The sequence below is a fragment of the Rousettus aegyptiacus genome, unplaced genomic scaffold, assembly GCF_014176215.1.
Source record: "Rousettus aegyptiacus isolate mRouAeg1 unplaced genomic scaffold, mRouAeg1.p scaffold_m13_p_11, whole genome shotgun sequence".
In the NCBI taxonomy this organism is placed as follows: Eukaryota; Metazoa; Chordata; class Mammalia; order Chiroptera; family Pteropodidae; genus Rousettus; species Rousettus aegyptiacus.
Window position 1 is genome coordinate 56232148 of NW_023416286.1, and position 22777 is coordinate 56254924.

The 22777-nt window shown below is 34.3% G+C and overlaps 1 protein-coding gene across 5 annotated transcripts in view; it reads left to right on the plus strand.

Annotated features, from left to right (window-relative positions):
- Positions 1-22777, plus strand: part of NALCN (sodium leak channel, non-selective) — a 272813-nt gene that overhangs the window by 184889 nt on the left and 65147 nt on the right. For all 5 annotated transcript variants that reach the window (XM_036228821.1, XM_036228822.1, XM_016123175.2 and 2 more), the window contains 2 exons: positions 9886-10022; positions 11293-11434. In XM_036228821.1, coding sequence (XP_036084714.1) covers positions 9886-10022; positions 11293-11434 — 279 coding nt within the window. The remainder of the gene's footprint in view (positions 1-9885; positions 10023-11292; positions 11435-22777) is intronic.

The following is a 22777-nucleotide window of genomic DNA, read 5'->3' on the forward strand; positions in this document are numbered from 1 at the left end:
CCCTGGTATGATATGATGAGACAAGAATGTCGTCTTCATGGGATTCTTTCAAAAATCCATCACTTCAATCTAATCATGAAAAAACATCAGACAAACTCTAACTGAGTGGTACTTTACAAACTGCCCAATATTCTTTAAAATTGTCAAGGTCATTTAAAACAAGGGAAGTTTGTGAAACTGTTGCAGCCAAGAGAAGTCTAAGAAGACATAACAATGAAATGTAATATTGTATTGTGGATGTGATCTTGAAACAGAAAAAAAAAACATTCATGCAAAAATCAGGAAATTCCAAATAAGTTCTGCACTTTAGTTAAAAGCATTTGACCATGGTTAATTTCTTAGTTTTTATAAGTGTTGTATAGTTATGTAAGATGCTACCATAAGAAAAAAACTGGGTCAAGGGTATGCTGGACCTCTGCACTATCTTTGCAATTCTTATATAAGTTTCAAATTGTTTTGAAATGTGGCACTTTTTAATGGAATAAGAATTTTCTTTGGTGGTAAACTCTGATTAACAACATATAAATACATACATTGGTTGTATTGCCTTGTTCGAAGGTTCATACATCTGTGAGGTTTTATACCATGAATATGTTGTGTAGAATTTGTAGTTAATTATGATTTTCTGATCTCGAGAAGTTAAGAGCATATACTTCATCAGGAGCCAAATCAAAAAAGCTTTTTGTGACTCTGTTTCTAATAGAAAACCTGATATGACTTGTCATTTTTCCTCTTCATCTTTATCGGTAATATAACTCATGCAAAATTGGAATAATTTGTGGTGCTGATTAATGTGGCAGATTCTACATTATAAAGAACCTAAGAAAAGAATAATAGCACCAGTGATGAGAAATATCACAAATGAGACACTTCAGTCTGTTTATGGGATACCATTGATGTTGCCTTTTTTGTTCTTCATCTCATCACCATTGTGTTATCATTGTCTCATGTGTATAAATGTACAGTGTGAGGTCACGGGGCTACAAAGAGTTCTTCCCTTAATTAAAAATTTGTCATCTTACTAGGGGAAAGTTACACATAATTAGGAAGTTATAGAGCAAAGACCTAAGAACTAAGGTCGAAGAAGATGCAAGGAACCATGGGGAAAGTGGGAGGCAGGTCGACAAGACATGTCTAAAAATGATGAATTGAATTTTGTCATGAAAGTGGGAGAAATGTCTCATATAAAATGAATAGCAGGCACAAAATTGTGCACAAAATTGCAGAAGTAAAAATGCATCTATTGCTTGAAAATTTTTTGATGAGAGGGGTATAAACAATGTTTAGAAACTCGAGCTCTGGAATCAGAAAGATTGTGGTCAAATCCCAGGGCTACGTACCACTCCTAACTGCATGACCTCGGGCACTGACTTAACTATAAGAGTTAACCAAGGGTAGAAGGAAAGTATTGCAGGCAGGGAAAAAGTAGATTCAGAAGCATAAACATGTGAAATAAGACTGTGCGGGACGGACACACAAACCAGTATTGTTAGACTATAAAGACTGAGGCCCTGTAGGATACTTAATGCCATGCTAAGATTAGAATTTCTTTTATACCCAAGTGACCATCCTGGAATTACTTTAAGGACTGGGAACATGATGGTGTTTCTTTTTAAGGTGTTCTGAAAGATAGATTTAAAGAGATAAGATTAAAATGAAAATCCAGTTCGGAAGGTTTAAGGACTGGCAGTGAAGTAAAACCTGGATGACCCAGTGACCACTGTATTCAACGACGTGGGAAATGTTGGTGACTCTAGCAAGAATAGACCCACTGAGGTGGCAGGGAGAGATCCGAGACCAGAGCAGTGGAAGATGAGTGGGAAGTTAGTGTGGAAAACAGCATGGATGGGGAGCATAGGCCACCTTTTCAAGAAGCAAATTTGAAAAGGGAAGGAGGACAGGGAAGGACTCAAGATCAGGAAAAATGTTCGCCTCTCTCGATTTTTATTTTTACTTTTTAAATCAAGAGTCTTGAGAAAATCAGTCAATCAACACAGTTAAGAGGAAGACATGGGAAATATTGAGAAAGGTCGATGTGGTCTCAGACTAGGTAGAGGAGAGGAGGACAACAGCGTGTATGTGCTCATTTCTCCCCGCTCGCTGAGATGAGATCATTTTCACGTAGAGCTAGCAGTTACTGTGGCTATAGTGATAGCTTGGTTTTTACAGCACATTTCCCTTGAGTAATTCAAATTACAGGCAATATGCTATCTTACTTATATATCTGGCATTTATATAAAAGAGTAAAGATCCTCATTTTTCATTTGAGAACATTAAAATCCAGAGTGGTTAAGAGATTATAAAACTGAACAAAAATGTAAATTCGCATCTTACTTTTTTACTGTTTTTTACTTAGAGTATGCTATCTCCTATGTTTTCTAAATCAAAACAAAGAGGACAGTTATATATACATCTGAATTCCCTTTGGTATGGGCTTTTTTCCCTATTACTTAGTGAATATTCATCTCATAACAAGAATCAAGCATCTACTTTACATAGAACTCTAATTTCATCTGAAGTAGAGCAAAAAAATGCATTTTTTATCATAATGAACATGTTTCTATGACTCAGTGAATTCCCTAATGGAAACAATGTGTTTCAGTTGAATAACACAAGAGAGATTTAATATAAAATAGAGGTGTTCGGGACCTAGAAGAAAAAACATACAAAAGCAAAACTGTATCCATTACTACTATCTCTAAGAAACCATTAATTTCATTAATGGTAATTTAAGGAATAATATAAGGAAAACTTATCCCTTCAACATAATTTGGTATTCTAGTTTTTGAATAGTTTTCTTTTTTCCCTCTGACTAACTTGTTATTATTTTCTACTAGCCTAGCCTTGTTGCAAATATTATTTACATCGCTGCACAACATGCCCTTCTGAAGGACATTTATAAAGCCTGCAAGATCTTAGGTCCAGTGTTGTAATATGAGCATGAAAGTGAACATTTCGGGTACATCTTAAGGATGTCATAAGATGGTGCAAATGCAACAGCCTTTCATAAGTGCTTTGCTGGCCTCCCAAACCAGGAAGCACAGAGCAGTACTCAATTCCTCAGTGTACCAGCTCCTCCAAGTACATCCCTCCTCTCCCCTTTTTCTTCACGGGCATGCTCTAAGGACGAATGAGTAACAGCTCTGAATCTGTTGAGAAATATAGAAAAGGAAACACTACACGCCATTAATCAGTTGAAGTTATGAAATTACTTTGAACATTTTGGGGTGCCAGCTGTCAAGTAAAAATGCAACATTTTATGGCCCCTAGGCAAACCAAGAAATGAGTCCTCCAATTTACATCCATAAAACCCCAATTTGACCTTTGAAGTATTAGGTTTAATATTAGGATTTTTGTGGAAGAGGGAAAAATCAGTGACTTAAACACTTTTGAAAATAACATTTTTAAAGGGTGTAGTATTCTTATATAATATGCAATCATGTGGATGAATGGACCTTTGTCCAAGGGGAAAAAAACCAAAGGTCTGCCCCCCTAAGAAACACTTCACTGTATTCAACAGGCTAGTGAGGAATTATTCTTTATATTTGTATATCAAGTTTTTATAGTAACACGGGGATATTAATAAAAACCAACATGTTGGATCGTTACTCCATATACCCCATCTGTTTTAACCCAGAAGCCATGCAATTCAGGTTGTAAAATCACAGAGGCAAAATAGCAAGAGAAACTTTCTTGAAAAATGGTTGTTTTGCTTTAGGCAGATACTCAATTCTGATTCACTGTGTCATATATAGACCCAGGAAAAAAAAAAAAAAACAGCAAAAGTCTTTGTGTAAAGTAACAGAGAGAATTCAGTCTTAATTTAATCAGGCAACTAAGAGGAACTCCTTTCTCCAGATTAAATATAATATGGTCATTTTCATGTAATGAACAGTCGAAAACTACTCTTCGGTTTCATTAATCCACATTTTTCGGACTAACAGACAAGACTTTAAAATGAGAATTCTTTCTCAAATCTGAATGCTTTTTTAATTGTTTTCTTTTAGAAAAGCACACCAAAAAATTGCAAAAATTTTTATTCAATGTAATCTTTCAATTCAGTTATTTGTCACAGCATTCAGAAAGGAACTGACTGAATAATGTTTGAATATTTTAACAGAAAAAAAAGCATAGGCTGAGATATGGAAGATTTAAGCGATGAGGCAGAACAGGGTATGTGTCATGCAGAGCAATTACACCCAACTCTCTGGAGAAGCACAACTAAAGCAAAAGGCTTTCGGCCGCCCAATGGGTAATGATATCTCAGCAAGACAGATGCTCAGCCATAGAATAGCGCTGAGCTTAGCTGATTTATATTTTTTAAAGCTCAGGTTGGAATTCTTTTTCTTTGATTCTAATTTCTTTTTTGAAAATGTGTGTTTTTTTAACCATAGGAGTCTGTTGCAAAGCTATCATCTGATCTATCTCTTGCAACCAGACTTCATGCTCAGTTGAAGCCATTTTAAACTCCTTCGTACTGCTCTTTACATTAGCTTTTTCAATATACAGAATAAAATCTTGGAGTTATCTGCATCATGTTCCTTACATTCAAGAATCATGATCTCTGAAATAATTTTACAGGGACATGTACAATTACAGTTACTATATGTCAGCAGGTCTGTCCTTGTGATCTAGCATAATGGTCTTAAATCATTACCTAGTTATTATACTCCATATTATTCACTCATTTGCATCAAATTAAATTTAATCTTGGAAAAATTTCACATGCAAGAGGGCTAAAGAATTTGGATAAAAGGTAGAATACCATTTTATTACGTATTAAAGAAACTCGATAGTGGCATCGAAGTACCATGAAATACTTTTCTTTAGTCTGGTTGCCTCATCCTCCTCATCCTCCTCTTATCTTTCACCTTTTACCCCCTCCACACACACTCTCTCTCTCTTTCTGTCTGTCTGTGTCTGTCTATGTCTGTCTTTCTGTCTGTCTGTCTGTCTGTCTGTCTCTCTCTCTCTCTCTCTCTCTCATCTTGCTCATTCCTTTCTTTTTTCTCTTTGTATCTTAGTCATAATAATGGATTAGAGAAGGAGAAATGATCAAGGTTATGGTGATTAATAGCAATGCAGTAAGAATTAAATGATTTTGCTCAACTGCATTATCTTCCCTTTAAAAAAAAATATAACTTTTTACTGAACTATAATATACACATAGAAAGAAGCATTTTGCCGAATTTTCCCTGACTGAACACACCTAGCACCCAGATCAAACAATAAAGCACCCTTTAGGATCTCCTCCTAAGGATCCAGTTCACCCTCACCTCAGGATAACCACTCTCCTGAGACTAAGCACCATAGATTAGTGTTGCCTGTTTTTTAACTTTATATTAATGGAATCATTCAGTGTACAATTTTGTCTGGCCTCCTTTGCTCAACATTATGTTGTGAAATTCATCCAAATTCTTGTGCTTGGATGTAGTTCATTCATTGAGTGTTTAAATATACCACAATGTACTTTTCCATTCAACTACTGATGGATACTTGAAGAGTTTACAGTTTGAGACTCTTACAAGTAGCAGTGCCTTTGGTTTGTGAGGGGGTGGCCATGCTATGCGTGTATGCACATTTCTGGTACATATATGCCTAGGTAAGGATTTAACAGGCCACTGGATGTATGTATGTACATCTTTGGTTGATGCTGCTTACCTGTGAATAACAGAAAAGAGCACATGGCAACTGCTGTTCAGAAGGAGGTCCCTTCCTGTTTGTAGAAGATTCTATTTTGTGCCTCAGCAGTGAGATCTGATATACCTACCATTCAAGCAGCCACTCATCTTTCTCTATTATCTGTTGGAAAACAATGACTGATACACAAGAAAAGAGTTTACAGGGTTCTGAGTCATTACAAAGAGCTTCTCATTTGCTCTTTGTACTTTCACCATGCAATGATCAATTCAAGCTGAATTCTAATTTATTTATCCACAAAGTTTTTGTATTTTTGCTCTCTAGAAAGTGTTATAAAAGTAAATTAAAAATGGAATTTGGGCCCTAAGGAACTTAGGAGCTTTGGGGAATCTAAGAAACTCCAATACAAATTAGGATGAGATGAGTTCCATTTGCAAAATATATAGGCAAGGTAATTATTTTTATATTTTTATATTATTTTTAAATACTGGTAACTACATATGTTAAATGTTATATTCTATAACATGATTAATATTATAAAATTTTATGTATAAATTTATTCTAAGCATCCATCACTTAGTTCATCAATGGCAGATGTAAGTTCAATATGAATGCCACAAAGTCTAATTTTATTCTCTTATGTCTAGGGACACCTATGCACCACACAAACAAATTTATTTAATCAATAAATAGATATTTTCTGCTTATCTCTCCACCCTTCAGGATATACCTAAAATCCTTTTTTTTTTTTATTTCCCAGTTATCTGCTGGAGAGTTTTGTTCTGCCACCTGATCACTATAATTATTTATTCAACAAATAATTGTTTAGCTTACTTTGTGTCAAATATTATGGCAGACCTTGGATATAAAATGATGAAAAAAACCCACACCATCTTTGTCTTCCTAAAGTTTACAGTCTCAAGGAACAGAGATAGTATCAAGTAGCCACATGCTATAATTTCAAATATTGCTATAATGTAGTGAATTTAATAGTGTCCTTCCCAACCCCAAATCCACCCAGAACATTAGAATGGGACTTTATTTGGAAATCACATTTTTTACAGATGTAATCAGTTAAGATCATACTGGTTTAGGATGGGTCCTAATTTCAATGATTGGTATTTTTGTAAGAGAAAAGAAAGAGATTCAGATAGAGAGATAGAAACAGACAGGCAAGAAGGCATTGTGATGACAGAGGCAGATATTGGAGTAATGCAGCTATTAGCCAAGGAACACCAAGGATTGCTGAGTAGCTTAGAACAGTTAAGGAAGAATTCTTCCTGAGAGCCTTCAGAGAGAGCGTGGCCCTTCTGGTACTTTGATTTAGGACTTCTAGCCTCTAGAACACTGAGAGAATAAATTTCTGTTATGTTAAGATACTAGTCTTGTAGTAATTTGTTATAGCAATCCTAGGAACCTAATACAATATGTATTAAATTGAACAATAAAAAGTTGCTTATTTTTGACTGCTTTGACCTACACGAACAGCAATTTCACATGGTTCAACCCAGTAAGCTATGAGTTAGCTTGTTAGAGGAAGACCTTGGTTCAAGAAAGTTTCTCTGAGGAATTCCTAGTAGAACTGAAATCAGGAGAACACGTGGAAGTTGATGAAGAATAAGAGAGAAAGGAGAAGAGAGGAGCCCCCAACGGAGCAACCAGCATGTCTAAAGACTCCGAGGCAGAGGGCCCAGACAATGATGAGGAACAGGAAGAAGATGACATGACTGGAACATGCTGTAGGCATAGGGCCAGATGAGGCTGGATAGATAGGGAGGAGCCAAGTTGAGCATTAACACCAAAATATTAAGAGTTTTGTTTTAAGAGCAATGGAACACCATTGAAGAGTTTAAGCCAGAAGGTGAAACGATTACTATGACTGCAGAATGGAGAACAGATTCAAAGGAGCCAAACCAAATGGGGGAGACCATGGAGGGAGTAGAGGAGCCCAGGGACTAGGGAAGCCTGGTGGGGGTCGGAAGGATAGACAAGCTGAGAGGTTTTTAGGAGTGTTTTTGTTTTGGTGACATGTCCTGATATCAATACCATTTGCTTGTCTTCGAAGACATTTTATTCTCATAAAATACACATACCAGTCTCAGTACATCTAGAACCCCAGCGCTGACTGACGTAGTCGTGTGCTGCAGTTCTGCTGCCCAAGAAGTCTCTGGAAGTAGAAGTAGCACCTTCATTTTTTTCTTCTTTCTTCCTTTGCTCCTCACCTTGTGCTCTCAGCACTTTGTTTCTATCTTGGCTAGAGTAGTTATTACACCTTATTGTCATTATGTGTTTTTATAACCATCTATTCATTATAATGTGTGCTCCATGAGGGCAAATACTATGTCTCGGTTTTATTTTTCTATCCCCAGAACTTAGCAAACAACCTAGCCTATAGAATTTGATTTATAAATATATGTAAATAAATGTGTCAGCAAACGCATGAACTACATGTTACTTCTGCTTTATCTCCTCAGTTGTCTTTGGCCTTGTATTGTCTTTCTTTCTGATCTGACTTATTAAAAGTTTCTTCTTTTTTTTTCTGTATATTTCATGTACTCCGACGAATATTTTTCTACTAGTTGTATCGGAAAATAAGTCTCTTCCTCATGAATATCTTTGTTTATGTACGAAGCCATTTTTCTGATTGCCTGCATCTCCTGGAGATGCTAGCCATTTTTGTTTTGTGCTTTGGGAGCTAATTCTTTATCACTGTCATCATCATAACCATCAAATTATTGAGAACATGTTGTACTTGGTGTTTCATTCAGGGAGAGAGGAAGGCAATAAACAGCAGTGGCCCCTTCCCTAAATGAGATGACCACCTAAGACAAGGAATGAAAGATGTGCCACAAAATCAAATAAGATGTACAAGTAGCTGAGGTAAAATATTTATATTATACACAAAAAATGTTAGAACAGTTTATGTAGTGAAACAAGAAAAAAAGCACGTTTTTTGAACTAGAAAATAGACATATAGTCTCACTACAAGCTCACACCCAGTTAACAACTGAGCCATATAATGTATTGAAATTTGGATGTTCCCCCAAAATGTAGCCCCGTACTCTCTCTGGTCGGTTTGAATATCCCTATCTAGGTACGAGAGAAGAGTTGCTGCTTATCTTCTTATTATAAAAACTTTTTGACCTTTCATGATAATCTTTCACAAACCCGAGAAAAATTGTAATTATAGAGTAAAAGCATACCCAGCAAGGAATAAGAAGCTGACGGCTTTTGCAACACGCTTCCCTAACTCCACCAAAAAAGGTGCCTGAATTAGATGTACTCATTGAACAGGATCAGTGCTCAAAGATGCAGTCTGCGGAGCAAGGACAGGAGATGGGGTGGACATGGAGAGGTTAATTCCGCTCTGTAGAGAGGTCTGAGAGGAGGTAAATAGTCAAGAAAAGTAAGAAAGGACTGAAAGAGGAGTCAGCCCCGGGAGGGGAAGGAAAAGAGAGTGAGAAAGTGTAGAAGCCACAACCTTATTTTTCAGGTCAGAATTCACCAGCCAAATCTGTCCTTACGATGCCTCCTTAGGTCAGCATGGATTCCAGTTTGTGATATTAAACCTCAGCTTCCCTGAAACCCGGTTTGTAGAATATGGAAACCATTATATGGAATAATACATACATACATACCATTTGCACGTCATTTCTTGCAAAGACGGTTTATGGCATGTAATGTAATCAATTCCAAGCATCTTTACAACTAAATAGAAGACTCTCATGTACCAAATGTTTTGTTTCCACTTTGCGCTTTTCTTTTTAACCTGTTAGAGTAAATGACCAATTTTCTTGCCATTTTCCCTCTTTTAAAGTATTACCACTTAGGATTTTAATTTATTTTTTATTCAACTGATTTCTAATTCTGGCACATATTTATAAAAACAAATTTTATTTTTTAAATATGTTAGTGATAATAAATAAGTCAATAATAAAAAATAACGATTGGTACGAAAAGGAGCTTATATTCGGGAATAAAATAACATAAATTTTTATTCTAATTTTTTTTTTTCGGGTTTAAATTTTTTGTTTAGTTTTGTTTTTGTTTTCCCGGTGCTCCATTTGAGTGCACAGAGCAATTCATGCCAGGCGACAGAAGTATACTTGGTAGTTCTTTGCTGCCATCTACTGTTTATTCATGTAACAACTCATTGTTTCTTTGATTCTAAAGAAATCTAATCGTCTCTGACTTATAGTCCTATAGGTTACCCCTTTTTCTTCCTCTTTCTGTTTTTTTCTTTAGTTAAAGCAAAGTGAAGCGAATGCAGACACCAAAGAAAAGCTCCCTTTGCGCCTTCGAATCTTTGAAAAATTTCCAAACAGACCACAAATGGTGAAAATCTCAAAGCTTCCTTCGGATTTTACAGTTCCTAAAATCAGGTATTAAAGTATTTCTTTAATTGTTTCTCTCAAATACAATGTAAAAGATTCATCTTAAATCTGATCCAGCCCTTCTTTCAAACTCATGTTAGCATTTTTCTATTTTTAAGTTATTATCTAAATTTCTACTCTACCTGTTTTAAAAATCATTGATCCTTTTAAGCAGTATATTCAAAGCAGTGTCATTTGACAAGTGTATTAGCCTAGGCCAGAAGCCTGCTTGCCACTGCTTCTCCCTGAGATGCTCCTAGGTATTTAACTTCTCAGGTAACTGGTGAAGGTGCTCAGGGTTGCAGAGATGGCAGATAATCAACCTCTGACCCTCAACCAGGTAAGAATAAAATTGACTCTGAGGATCTTTTATTTTCAAGTCAATAGAGAAACACCACTGGCCAGGTTTCTGTACTGCTGTAACAACATTTGTTCAGAATGCCATGTGTGATTACAATATAATTTGTCTTACACTTTTTAAAAGAACCATGGTAATATGATTTTTTTATCACTTTGCCCTCCAATTAAGTGATTGCATAAAAGATGCTTTAAAATATTTAAATTAAAGGAAATCCTTCCAGTTATAGCTCAAAGATTATAAATAGAACCAGAATAATGTGAAATATGACATTTTTTAAATGTAACTAGTTTTAAATACAATTCTATGCGGCAGTTATAAAAGTGTTAGACTGGATGTGGTACAATAATATTTAAAATTCAAATGGAAATATATTTCTATTTCTGATTTTAAAAAGTAAAATTTAAAACCTGAAAATATGAAGTATAAAAGAGCTGTAAATTAGATTCAAGATTAGTGGTTATTTGAAAAGATGTTATTTGAATTCTCACCATGTTTTAGAGATCAGATGAAGTAAGTTTCTTTTGAGTTATTTTGAGTCTTTATATGCGAAGTTATCTCTCAAAGATTTTTAAGATAAATGGAAGTTCAGAGAGATGAATTAATTCTTTCAAGTCTTGGAGGGAGGAGTATCTTATGACCATGAGATAATTAAAAATTATGTGAATTACTGAATATTATTGCTTAAAAGTTAGGGACATTACGTTTTTTAGCAGAAATGACTGAAAATTTAGGAATCTTTCTCTAAATTAATTACTCTAGTAATTAATCTAAACACCATTGTTGTATGACATGTCTTGTTTTCTGTGAACTTTTGTCACTGCTTGATTACTGTAGCTTAAGCAAATGCATCATTGAAAAATGTGATCGCTTGCTTCATTTCATTAAAAAGCTTGATGTACATATATTTCATTTGCAAAGGGAAAGTTTCATGAAGCAGTTTATTGACCGCCAGCAGCAGGACACTTGCTGCCTTTTAAGAAGCCTTCCTTCAGCCTCATCCTCATCATGTGATCATTCCAAACGGTCTGCAATTGAAGACAACAAATACATTGACCAAAAAGTAAGAATCACTGCCTCAAATATCCAAATTTTTATTAAGCATATATATTAGAGATAAAAAACACATAACTCTGTAGGGTTCTGAAATCTAATGTCTCAGGAGAATAATGAAGAAAATAATTTTTTTGTAGAAGAAATCATTATACCTAAGATTTTTTAATTTACTAATTTGAATTTTGCATTTCTACAAGTGAGCTTTTGAGCCTTGCCATGTAACGGACGTGTGACTTCAAATAGGTCAAGAGCCTCCCCAAACCTTCATTTTCTCACATGCAGAAGGATGCACTCTGATCTCTAAGGTTCAGCCCAGGCTTAACCATTGTCTATATGTTGCCTTCTGCAGGACACCATGCTTATTTCAGTTGTTACACCAGGGAGAATAACTAGAGCAAGTTTCCCTAAAGTCAGTCAAAATAACTACCGTTTATTGAGTGCTTAGTATGTGGCAGGAATTTTCTCTAGGTATATTATCATATTCTTCTCTGACTTACCTATTTCTTAATCATTTGAAAGGTCGATAGGGAATTTTTTTCTCCTATTCCACTTTTAGAAAGTGAAAGATCAATAACAGAGTTTGTAAAAGAGATTAAAGATTAGAGTTTGCAAAGACATCTAATTTACCTGCAAGTATTTCTCTTTGGAGGCCTTAATTTATTTTTTTTCCTTTCAATCATTACTATCCTTTTTCTATTGCTTATATCAAATACATATTTCTCTATCACCATGTGAAAATAAAATACCCACTTTCTCATCCTCCAACATTCTCCATTTCTCTTCCTTGTCCCTCCACCCCATAAGGGTTATACTTTCAGAGTAACTTTGCTTTTCTCCTCTCCTCCCTCCTTTCCATTATTTCCTCCCAAATTTTAATTTCTCTCCCTTATCACCTTCCCCTACCAATTCCTCTGTTCTCTGTATAGTTTAATGATTTTGTTCTCAAATTATTATGATAATGATTTTCTTTGCAATATGTCTCTTCTTATTTAAGGGTTTTCATTTATTTTCTTTCAATCTTCTACAGATGTTATTCCTCTGTCTTATAGATTCCGAGTTTATAGATGGCAAATCCGATACCAATGTCATTTTTTTCCACTGGAAAAATAATGAGTTCAGAAACTTTACCAGGATATACATTATATGTCTTTTATCATTCTAACTGCCTAATTTGAGAAGTCTTTTCAGTCCATATTTGACAGGAAATTTTTCATTTATTATTCGTTCAGTTATTAGTTTTCCATCTGCTCTTATTTTCCTCCTCCTTTTCCCTTATGATCGCCATCTCTCTGTTTTCCTTTCATGCTCTAGATATTTGTTCCACCTGAACGCCCAGGGCACTAGTTTAGTTTCAACCGAGACTACCCTTCACTTTTGAATTTTGAGTGAAAAATCATGAAACATGTTTCTGTGTGCACACGCACACATGTGCAATATACTCTTAACTTTCTTTAAAGACTTTAACTCTTTTACTATTTTACTAAACATGTCACCTTTCTTTTCCATTGTTATATTTCACTCAATACTATGTACAGGACATGGATGCAAAAGTTCATATGTCAGCCAATAATCAGGTGAGAAGATAATAATGGTCTGGTTTCATCCAGTCAGTCTGAAACTGCATTTTACATTTTAGGAACACACATTGTTTATTTTTTTAATTTATTTCAAAAGACTTCAAGCCAGAGGTGTGCAATGAACTCCCAGGCTGGGCTGTGGCTTAACTCCAGCTATCTCTAAGAAGAATGTGGAAAACTGATATCGTTTATGCCCTAAGTGGCAAATCCAGAACACGCTTTTTTAAGTCCCACTGGAAACACAAAATTGAAATCTTAGCTTGTGAAAATTTATTTTATCTCTATAAGGAAACATGATGTTTTTCAAATTTTTGAAATAGATGAGGAAAAAATTAAGAGTCTTGGCACGTGTGGAGGGTTGGGGCTGAGAATTTGGAGAATTTGGGGTCCTCTTTTGTGCGCCTGCCATTACTTTTTCCCAGGCCTTTTCTGTGTTGGGTTACAGTCAGAGAACTTAGAAAGCCATTTCTGATTTCTTTAATCTCCTTATATTTTGTGGCTCTTTAAAAATCTTCTCATTTAATAGTTATTTTTAACTAAGATAACAATTATAGTTTTATTCTGTAATTTAATCTTTTAGCCTCCCTCATAATCTCTTAAAATATAACAAACTAGCAATATCTTGCTCCTTGGTGGTATCCAAGCCACTCAGCATCTAAAAGACTAGAATTTTTGAAGACTACAGGCAGTCCCAATCTACAATGTCAGTTGATTGAAACACACAACACATGATCTTATACAAGGAAAATTATCAATAATGGTTAGGTTGCCCTTCGTTCCATGTAAGCCTGTTCGACCCATATGTAGATGTAACTGCAGTTGGAATAATATTGTTTATCCCTTACAGCCTTCATTATCTGGGTAAATGCTCCAACTTGGAAAGTGGAATGCAGAGACCATATTTTCTCTTCATCTAAGCAGCAGCTACTCTATCAAGGCAGGAGCAAGAGACTTACTCATTCTGCCATCCACTCTTAAAGCTTTGACTTTAAGCTGCCAGAAAAGTAGACTTAACAATTTCTTTCAGGATCCACTGTTTTTGCTTCAGCTTCCATCAGTTCCTGACATTCTTCTTAAATACTCAGAATTTATCATCCTTGTCGAGTGCCATTGGGCAGGGAAACCCAAAACAGAGAATTTCACATAATGAATTTCAGGGGTGAGGATTTAAAGGAAGCAGAAATCAAAGACAAAGCAGTTTAGTATTAGTATTTTTTAATATGGCAAGCTTTTTTCACTTTTATTAAGAAACCCTAAAGCCACTTTAAGGAAAATAAATAAACACTCAACAAAAATTTTGAACAGAGATTAGCTCCTCTGATAACGTATTTATCAGGAAATTTTTGTTACAATTCGAACTGTCTTCAGACATGCCAGTAAATTCCAAATGGACAGCAAGGTGCTCTATGTGAAAAAAAAATTTTCCAGCACCGTGCAATGCAAATTGAGACTGATTTTCCTCAAAGAGTACTGAAAAATAAAAAGAAAACAAGAGGCTAGCTTATCAGTGATTCTTATAACATGGCAAAGGAATAATAAAATAAAACTTTTCCTTTAATGATTACCAGTAAGAAGAAACTGCACTTCACTAGAAGGAATCACTTTTCTCTTGGCAGGGAAAACACTGAGTCCACAGGAACCTAAACACGTTAAGGGGGAAAAACTGACAACGGAAGCTTGGGGAGGGGAGACTAATAATGCAGGAAACAGGGGAGCACTTTAGGCAAGATTTTCTCTGAGTAATTACCCTGGCTTTGAACTATCATAAGTAATTCCCATGGCAACCTCGCTTTGGAGAGACCATGTTTTTAAAAATAGCCCTGTTTGATTACCTTTATCACATGGTTTAAAATACCTGTCCTTCTCCCAGTAAACAACAAGCAAACAAAAATGTAAAATCTTGAAGCCATTGTTGTGGCCTGCTCAGATCCTAAAGGAAAAAGAAAATGGTGTTTCCCGCTTCATCCTTGGGAAGAAAGGCTGCCCTTCCAGACTCCAAAGAAAAGGTGTTCCCAGGAGCTAATTCCCACACTCCTTTCTCCTCCCACTTTCCCACAGCTGTCCTTTTCTTCCTGATTGAAGGATAAACCCTCCTATCTTGAGAGGAGTTTTTCTTGTTTTCAAGCAAAAGGAAATCAGTCAATGGTTTTTCACCTATATTTTCTCCATATTATTGAAATTAAACCCTAGATTTCTTAAGTAAAGTGCTTGTTAATAAACTGAGACCGAGATGTGAACTTGGCTTTCTAGTAATTCTGGTAATAAAAGCAGCCCACTCCATCCTCAGAAGTGAAGCATCTCATCAAAGTCAAGGTCTCTACAATGCGTGGATCTGGGCTTTCTCTGTTATGAGCTTTGTCTTCTTTCTACCCTGCTATTGTGGGTGTTGTGTCATTTCTGGAGCCAGAACCTACAATAGTCTGGGGAACATGAGAAACCACACAGATTTCTATCAGCCTGAGATAGATGAAGGGATGAGGGCTGTCTCAGTCACTCCCTTGTGCCTTTGCACTTTCTAGTACAGTATCAGAACCCATATTTATAAAGAATACTGAATATTTCTCTAACAATAGGTCAATGTCTGCTCTCTTTCTTGGGATCAGCAGACACTTGATCCTATCCAAAACATCCACTGAAACATTTGACCCAATGCCAAAAGGTCCTCGAAATGTGGCCCTGCCCAAAACTTCCATGGTCTGCCTAGTTAATACAAATTCCACTCTTCAATGACCTTCAAATCCTGATCCATCTAACCCCATGTACCATTACCAGCTAGACTACAGAGGCAAGAAGAGTTTGTGTTGTCAATACAGACACAACACAAGACCAATTACTAGACCAAGAAAAGATGTTAGTATTTTTTATGTATTAATCCTATAAACCAAAATATAAATAAACTTTACTTATACTTGAACCCAGGGACATTTTCTAAGTGTGGACATTTTGACAAGACAAGATGCCCTTTAATGCTCCCTTAACTGCTAACCATATAGCAAATTCAGTAATCAGTCCTCACAGTTAATAGCTAACGCATCTACAGAACAAGGAGGAAAATGATAAAAGTAATTACTATGTTTTGTTTACTCTTTTCATTTCTATTAGTCTTTAGCACTCAGTCATTCAACAAACATTTTTGAAATATCTGTTATTCATCTGACACCATTCTGGGCTGTGGAAATTCAACAATGAGAGAGATATAAACTATACCCTACATATATAAATGAATGAAAGTAAAGAGTATTATAAGAAACATATATAAATGAATGAAAGTAAAGAGTATTATAAGAACATGAGAGAGGATCTAATCTAAGTCCTTACAGGAGAAGGAAGATTGAAGAATTCGGGAGGAAGGTTCTCCAGACAGAGAAGGAGGCATGTGGAAAGGCACAGAAAGCGTAATAAGCTTGATGTAACTGATTGTGAGAGGTAGAGTAGAGTAGTGATTAAGTGATATAGGTGCCAATCTTCATCTATAAAATAGAGATAATTCTTATTTTTAAGGTTTTTTTATAATAAATAATATAATATATGTTAAATGCCTACTATTGCACCTAGTATAGCATGTTATATGCATATCATACCTGATAAGAAAGGTTACTGATATTAAACCATACCATGAAGTCAGACTCAGCAGACTTACATTCATCAATCAAGACAAAAGACTTTTACTTAAACAAATTAACCTTCAGATGTAAAAATCCAGTTGAAACAATATATTAAGTACTGACTTATTCTCCTTATTGTCCATGAGTGATTTTTTTTCAAGTTTGATTTTTAATGATATTCCAGTTACTATTCCCATTGTCTACCTAGTGTCTTAGACTTTCAAGAAGTAAATTAAATTGTTCTGGAAAGATTTACTCTTCACAAAGCTTTGTTGATTGCCACACAGCATTTGGTAATTTTCTGTGTGATTATAGAGTGTTTGATGATTTGTTCCAGTAACTCCATACATAGCAGCAGTTATTCAGCCTAATCTGTAATTTGGATGAACATTTACTCACTTACAAAAAGAGAACAGCCTGTTTTCATCTTTAAGGCTTTTACTCTTCTGAAAGAATTTTCTAAAATAATAGCTTAGCATCTCTGCTATGCCATGAAAGATGTTTCTCTAAGAGCAGAGTGGGAGCTTGCATGATACTGCCTAACCAGGGGCTGTCTTGCGAAGGTACGATGCAGTGTGGTCTCAGGGAGGGAAGAAGTGGCATTCATTTGACCAACTATGAAAATCCTATGCCCTTCTCCTTTAGCATAAAGATGTATTTGTGGATAATTGACCATTTAGTTACAGTAATGGAGAGGAAACAAAAAGATAAGTACTAAAAATGAAATTTTTTTTTTCATTTTTATTGGTCTTTGCAGTACATTTTAAAACAGAGCTACATTTGAGTGTACATTCTTTCATTTGACAGTCATTTATTGAGGATCTTTAAATGCAAACAATGTGCTAGGTCTTGGGTAAAAAACACTCCTTCCAACTAACAAGAGAGTAGGAATTCTCAATCTATCATTCTTCTTGCAGAATATATCATTGTCATCATTTTTAGTTTGAGGTTATATGTAATTTGTTTACATTCCTAAGGTATTAAGGTCCAAAATTCAGTCAGTCTAGGATTAAGCATCCTTTATAGGTAATAGAGAAGGCAAGAGTTTTCAGTACTGTCTCCAAAACAAGTATCAGAGAGCTGAGGCTGCAGCTAAACCTATCTTTGAAATTTACATTTGGCTGTACTTTTTAAATATTCTTCTCTTTTGAGTATAGTTTTACTTATAAGTTTTATTTTCTACTAAGTGTTATGCTGTTGCTGATATTCTTGTTGTTTGGACCTGAAGTTCAAATACAAATGAGTCATAATTGGAGACCAAGGACTGCTCTTTTGTATTACAGTGTATAGATTTTGAATTCACAAACATCTATATGGTTAAAAGCATCTGGCATTTTCTCCTACAATCATAAATTCCCTCGTTTTATTTAAATCTCGACAGATTTTCAATATTTATTTTTCTGTTTATATGTTATAACCATAAAGTCCTTTTATCTTTTATGTCTGTAATTTAAATTGGCCTACCATACATTATAGTTTCTTACCAGTAAGTACTGTATATTAAACACAATGAATTTTTTTCAATAATTGAAAATGTTGCTTTTCCCTCATTCTTTGCATCATCACTTTCATTACACTAGTCTAGCTGATATAAGGTGTTGAAGATTTGAGTTACAGCTTTAATAACTAAAGCATTGTCATCAAAGTCAAGTGCAAAAAAGTCAAACCAATTAAATTTCCAATCATTTAGTTTCTAGTTGTACACCATTTTCCTATATATCAAATGAATTGATACATTTCAAAATAAGCAGTGTCCTTTGTAATTTTTATGTGATTCACATTTGTTATTTCAAGGATTCACTTCATAAGAAAAAATGTAGCATAGAAAAGAGAGTCATTTTTTTCATATTAAGAAACTTTTTCTTTCTTTAAATCTATTTCAAGAACTAAGTACAGTGCTAGACATTGAAGGAAAATGCAGTAGACAAGAAAGACACCATCCTTATCAGATGGAGCTTATGATCTGGTGGAATTCGCAGAAAGATAAGACGATGTGTCACACAGAGCAGGGATCAACATGCACAGAATGGCCTGGAGGCCGAAGGAAGATTTAGAGTGTGTGTATGTACGCATACATATTTATATATATTATAACTTTTATTCTCAATGTTTTTCGGGATTCAGAATTAATAATGTTGAAATAACTTAAAATCATCTAAAACTCTCTTTTGACAAAATCCACATTCTAAGACATATTTAAGCTTCATAACATGATATTATAATGGTATTCATCTTTATGTATATTTTAATATGATTATTTTGACCTTGCTGCCACCTAAACTTATCAATTTTTAAAATTCTTTCTTTCTAAACATAATGTTGATTTCATAAAAAGTTTATTTTATAGAAATATCTTACCATACACATGATCTGTCATATGTACCTTGAGATTGATTTTCAGCTCACAGGGGTATGAAAATTTCAAATACAGACAAATGAGGTACCACTGTCAACCTATATAATTTTAACTAATTGCTAATTTTCAATTACTTTTTTTTATGTGGGAGACATATTCAATAAAGTGGCTCATTACAATAATTACACTACACCTTTCCAGCAGAAATAACATTCATCAAGCCCTGCTCATCAGACCATAATTTTGCACATTATGGTCATATGTTTTTATAAGCACTTTCCCATTATTATAAATCCATTAATGTCTTCGAAATGAGAAAAGAGAAACAGGGCCTCTTACACTTTTTCCCAGTTAGAAACAGAAATGTATTGTTAACAACTCCAAATCAAAGAAGTTAGTTGAATACTTATATTTGTGGTTTTCTTTCTCAAATAAATATTAATGGCTTCATTTTGAATGGTATTAGAATGAAACTATGACTCTTTAGGTATAAACATGGTAGTACTTCAACGGAATCTAATATTCTCTGCTAGGTTTGTGGTTACACCCAAGTGACTGAATAAATTGAATTAATATTCTGGTTAATTGAAAGGTGTGATGGATCCCTGATTTTAAGGAATCGGTAAATGTAAAATATAAATACTTATTACCATACTGGTTTGAATGGGTTAGAAAAGTTCATTGATCTCTTTTAATACTTCAGGGCTGTTATTCTGAAAATCAATTATGCATATATAGAACAAAGGAAAAAGTTGGCTAGTCTAGATTTCACATTAAGATTTGAGATAAGTTAAGAGCTTATTATGTGTGTAAACCAAACCTTTCAAGTCAAGCAGACAATATTTTATTACAATGTAGTTTGGAATATGCTTTTTTTACTGTTAAGCTAGAGTGACATTTTACATAGACATCATGATGTAGTGAAAAGATTTGGACACTGAAGCTGTACATCCCAGAGTTCTAGTCATAATTCTGCAACTTATTGTCTGGGTGAGTTTAGACAACCTAATTTTTGTAAGCCTCAGTTTATTCATCTGTAAAAAATTATGATTAACTAGAAGATTAAGTTTAAAATATATATATATATATATATATATATATAATACTTCAGTTCATGATCAAAGAGCCAAGGAATTAATAAAGATCTAAAGGATTTGAAATATACAGTTTACCAGCTTCCTGTGATGATAATTTATACATTTCCTCAGCAATGACTAATGATTAGGCATTGTGATTCAAGAACACATGATGATTTACAAAACATGAGCACTTTCTATACCAAAAAGAAATTTTTAATATAAACCAAATCAATATCCTAAAGAAGACATTATTTGACCAAAATGTAATAAAATTAGAAACCACATAATAACCACAAAAGATATCTTCACATTTGAATAATGTAGAGAGTATAGAAGAAACCACCAAAGAAATTAAAAGTATCTTGAACTGAAAAATAATGAACATAATACGTATCAAACTTGTGAGAAGTAGCTAAAGGTATTTTTAGAGGAAAAAAATGTAGCCTTTAAATGTGTATTGAGTAAAAGAATATGGGCTGACATTAATCGTTCAAGTATTTTAACTCAAATATTCAGAAAAATATTAACCAAGAAAAGACTAAGAGCAGAAGGAAAGAAATAATAAAGATAAAAGCAATTATTAATCAAATAGAGAAAAAGCAATCAATAATATCAATAAAACTAAAATTTTATTCTTTGAAAAGGCTAATAAAAGTGTTAAATCTGCGTCAAAACTCAACAAGAAAAGTTAAGGAGGCTTCTGGAAAGATGACAGGCATTGACATAGTTTTTTTTATTATCCTTGAATTCCCACACAGAATACCTAGATAACAAAAGCAAAACTAGGTAATCCCAAAACCCTAAATAAAAGCAGATGCACACAAACCAGTAGCCATAAAATTTGTATCATGTCGTAGTCTATTTGGCTGCTATAACAAAATATGATAGACTAGGTGGCTTAAACAATAAATATTTATTTTTCACAATACTGGAGGCCCAGAATCCCAAGATCAAGGTGGCAATAGATTCAGTGTGTGGTTCCTCTTCCTGGTTCACAGATGACTTTCTTCTTACTGTGTTGTCACATGGAAGAAGAAGATTTTTGGTCTCTTTTTCTTCTTATAAGGACACTAATTCCATCATTGAGGTTCTATCCTCGTGACCTCAGCTAAACTTAATTGCCTTCCAAAGGCCCCATCTCCCAATACCATCATATTGGGAGTTAGGGCTTCCACATAGGAATTTAGAGGGAGCACAAACATTTAGTCAATAACACATGATATCGGCACCTGTGGGAAAGAATCCAAAGTTAGTAAAAAGGCATCTAATGTTTCTGAGAATAGGGGAACACCTTCTTAGCTCCACACTGAGTAGAAACATCCATAAGTGGGACCAGTATTGAACAAGCCAATGACAAGAGTGACAGAGGAAAAAGAAGATCCAGATAAAATTAGTGGTGTCAGAGGAGAGTAATGAACAGAGCTAGGAAATCCCAGAAAGAAAGCTGCCATATTTGGTTACTATATTAAAACAACAGAAGAAGCAGCTCTGAAGTTAGAAGAGAAATACTGAACTATTCAAGAAAACTAGTTTTGCATAAAAATGAGCAATAGAATCTTATCAGAGTCAAGTTTCCTATAAAAGTTATAAGAAAAAAAGAATAAAGAGAATACTGTTCCTATAGATAGTGAAAGCTCAACATAAAGACATGTCCACAAGCAGCTCAAACTGTATGTAGCATACTGTTGCAAAATGAATCAAAACATTAAAAATTATATCAGATTAGAATAGCAACATAAATAAAACTTAGAAAAATTCATGCATAAAGTGCTAGAAGTCAGGAAAACAATGAAGATTGAAGTACAAGGAAAGAACTGATTCTATACAGCGGATGAAGCCTTAAGATAAAGAGAAAGCAAAGAAGAGGAAATTTTAAGAAATTAAAAAGAAGTTATTTGAAAGAAAATAACAAATTGAAGAAAGTCTGAGTCGGTCCAACATCTAATTATAGGAGTTCCAAAAGAAGAAAGCTAAAGCAATAGAACAGAACAAGTACTAAACTTTTCTGAAATATAAAAAGATTTGAAACTCCTGAAAGTACACATGACCTGAAAATATCAACCATGAATGACTGAAAATAAGAAATACTCCAGAAAAATCACAGGATTTTCAATTTGTAAATAATTGGTATCTAGCTCAAAATGAACAAGTGATTTATAAAGGAGAGAACATTATAGTATCATCAGACTTTTCTGCAGTAATAAATTTCTGGAGAAATTAGGGTAACAAACATAGAATGTCCAGGGAGAAAGTATGTGAGCAAAGTTTTTTATATCAAGTCTAAAGTGACAAAAACAAAAAACAAAACAAAACAAAAAAACCCATTATCAAGATGTAAGAATATAAGTATTATAAGATGTGAGTAACATTGTTTCCATGAGCCTTTTGTGAGGAAACTACTAAAAACATACTTTGGACAACCAAAATTAACTCCCAAAATTACCCTAACACATTGACATAAGAACTGGTGGAAAGCATTCAAAATATAATTATGTAAACCCACACAGGCAGGTCTATTCATTGCTATGTCTATCAGCTCCAACTTATTCAGTCATATATAACTCTAAACAAATTAGTTTGAACTTCTAGGCTCTTGAATTTCATATTAAAGTACACAATTCTGGAAATATCTTTTAAATTAAAATTTTAAGACAAAAATTATTTCTGTATTGTTTGAACAACTTTATTTTTGAACAATTTATTGCCTGAACAACTTCATTCAATTTTATTTAT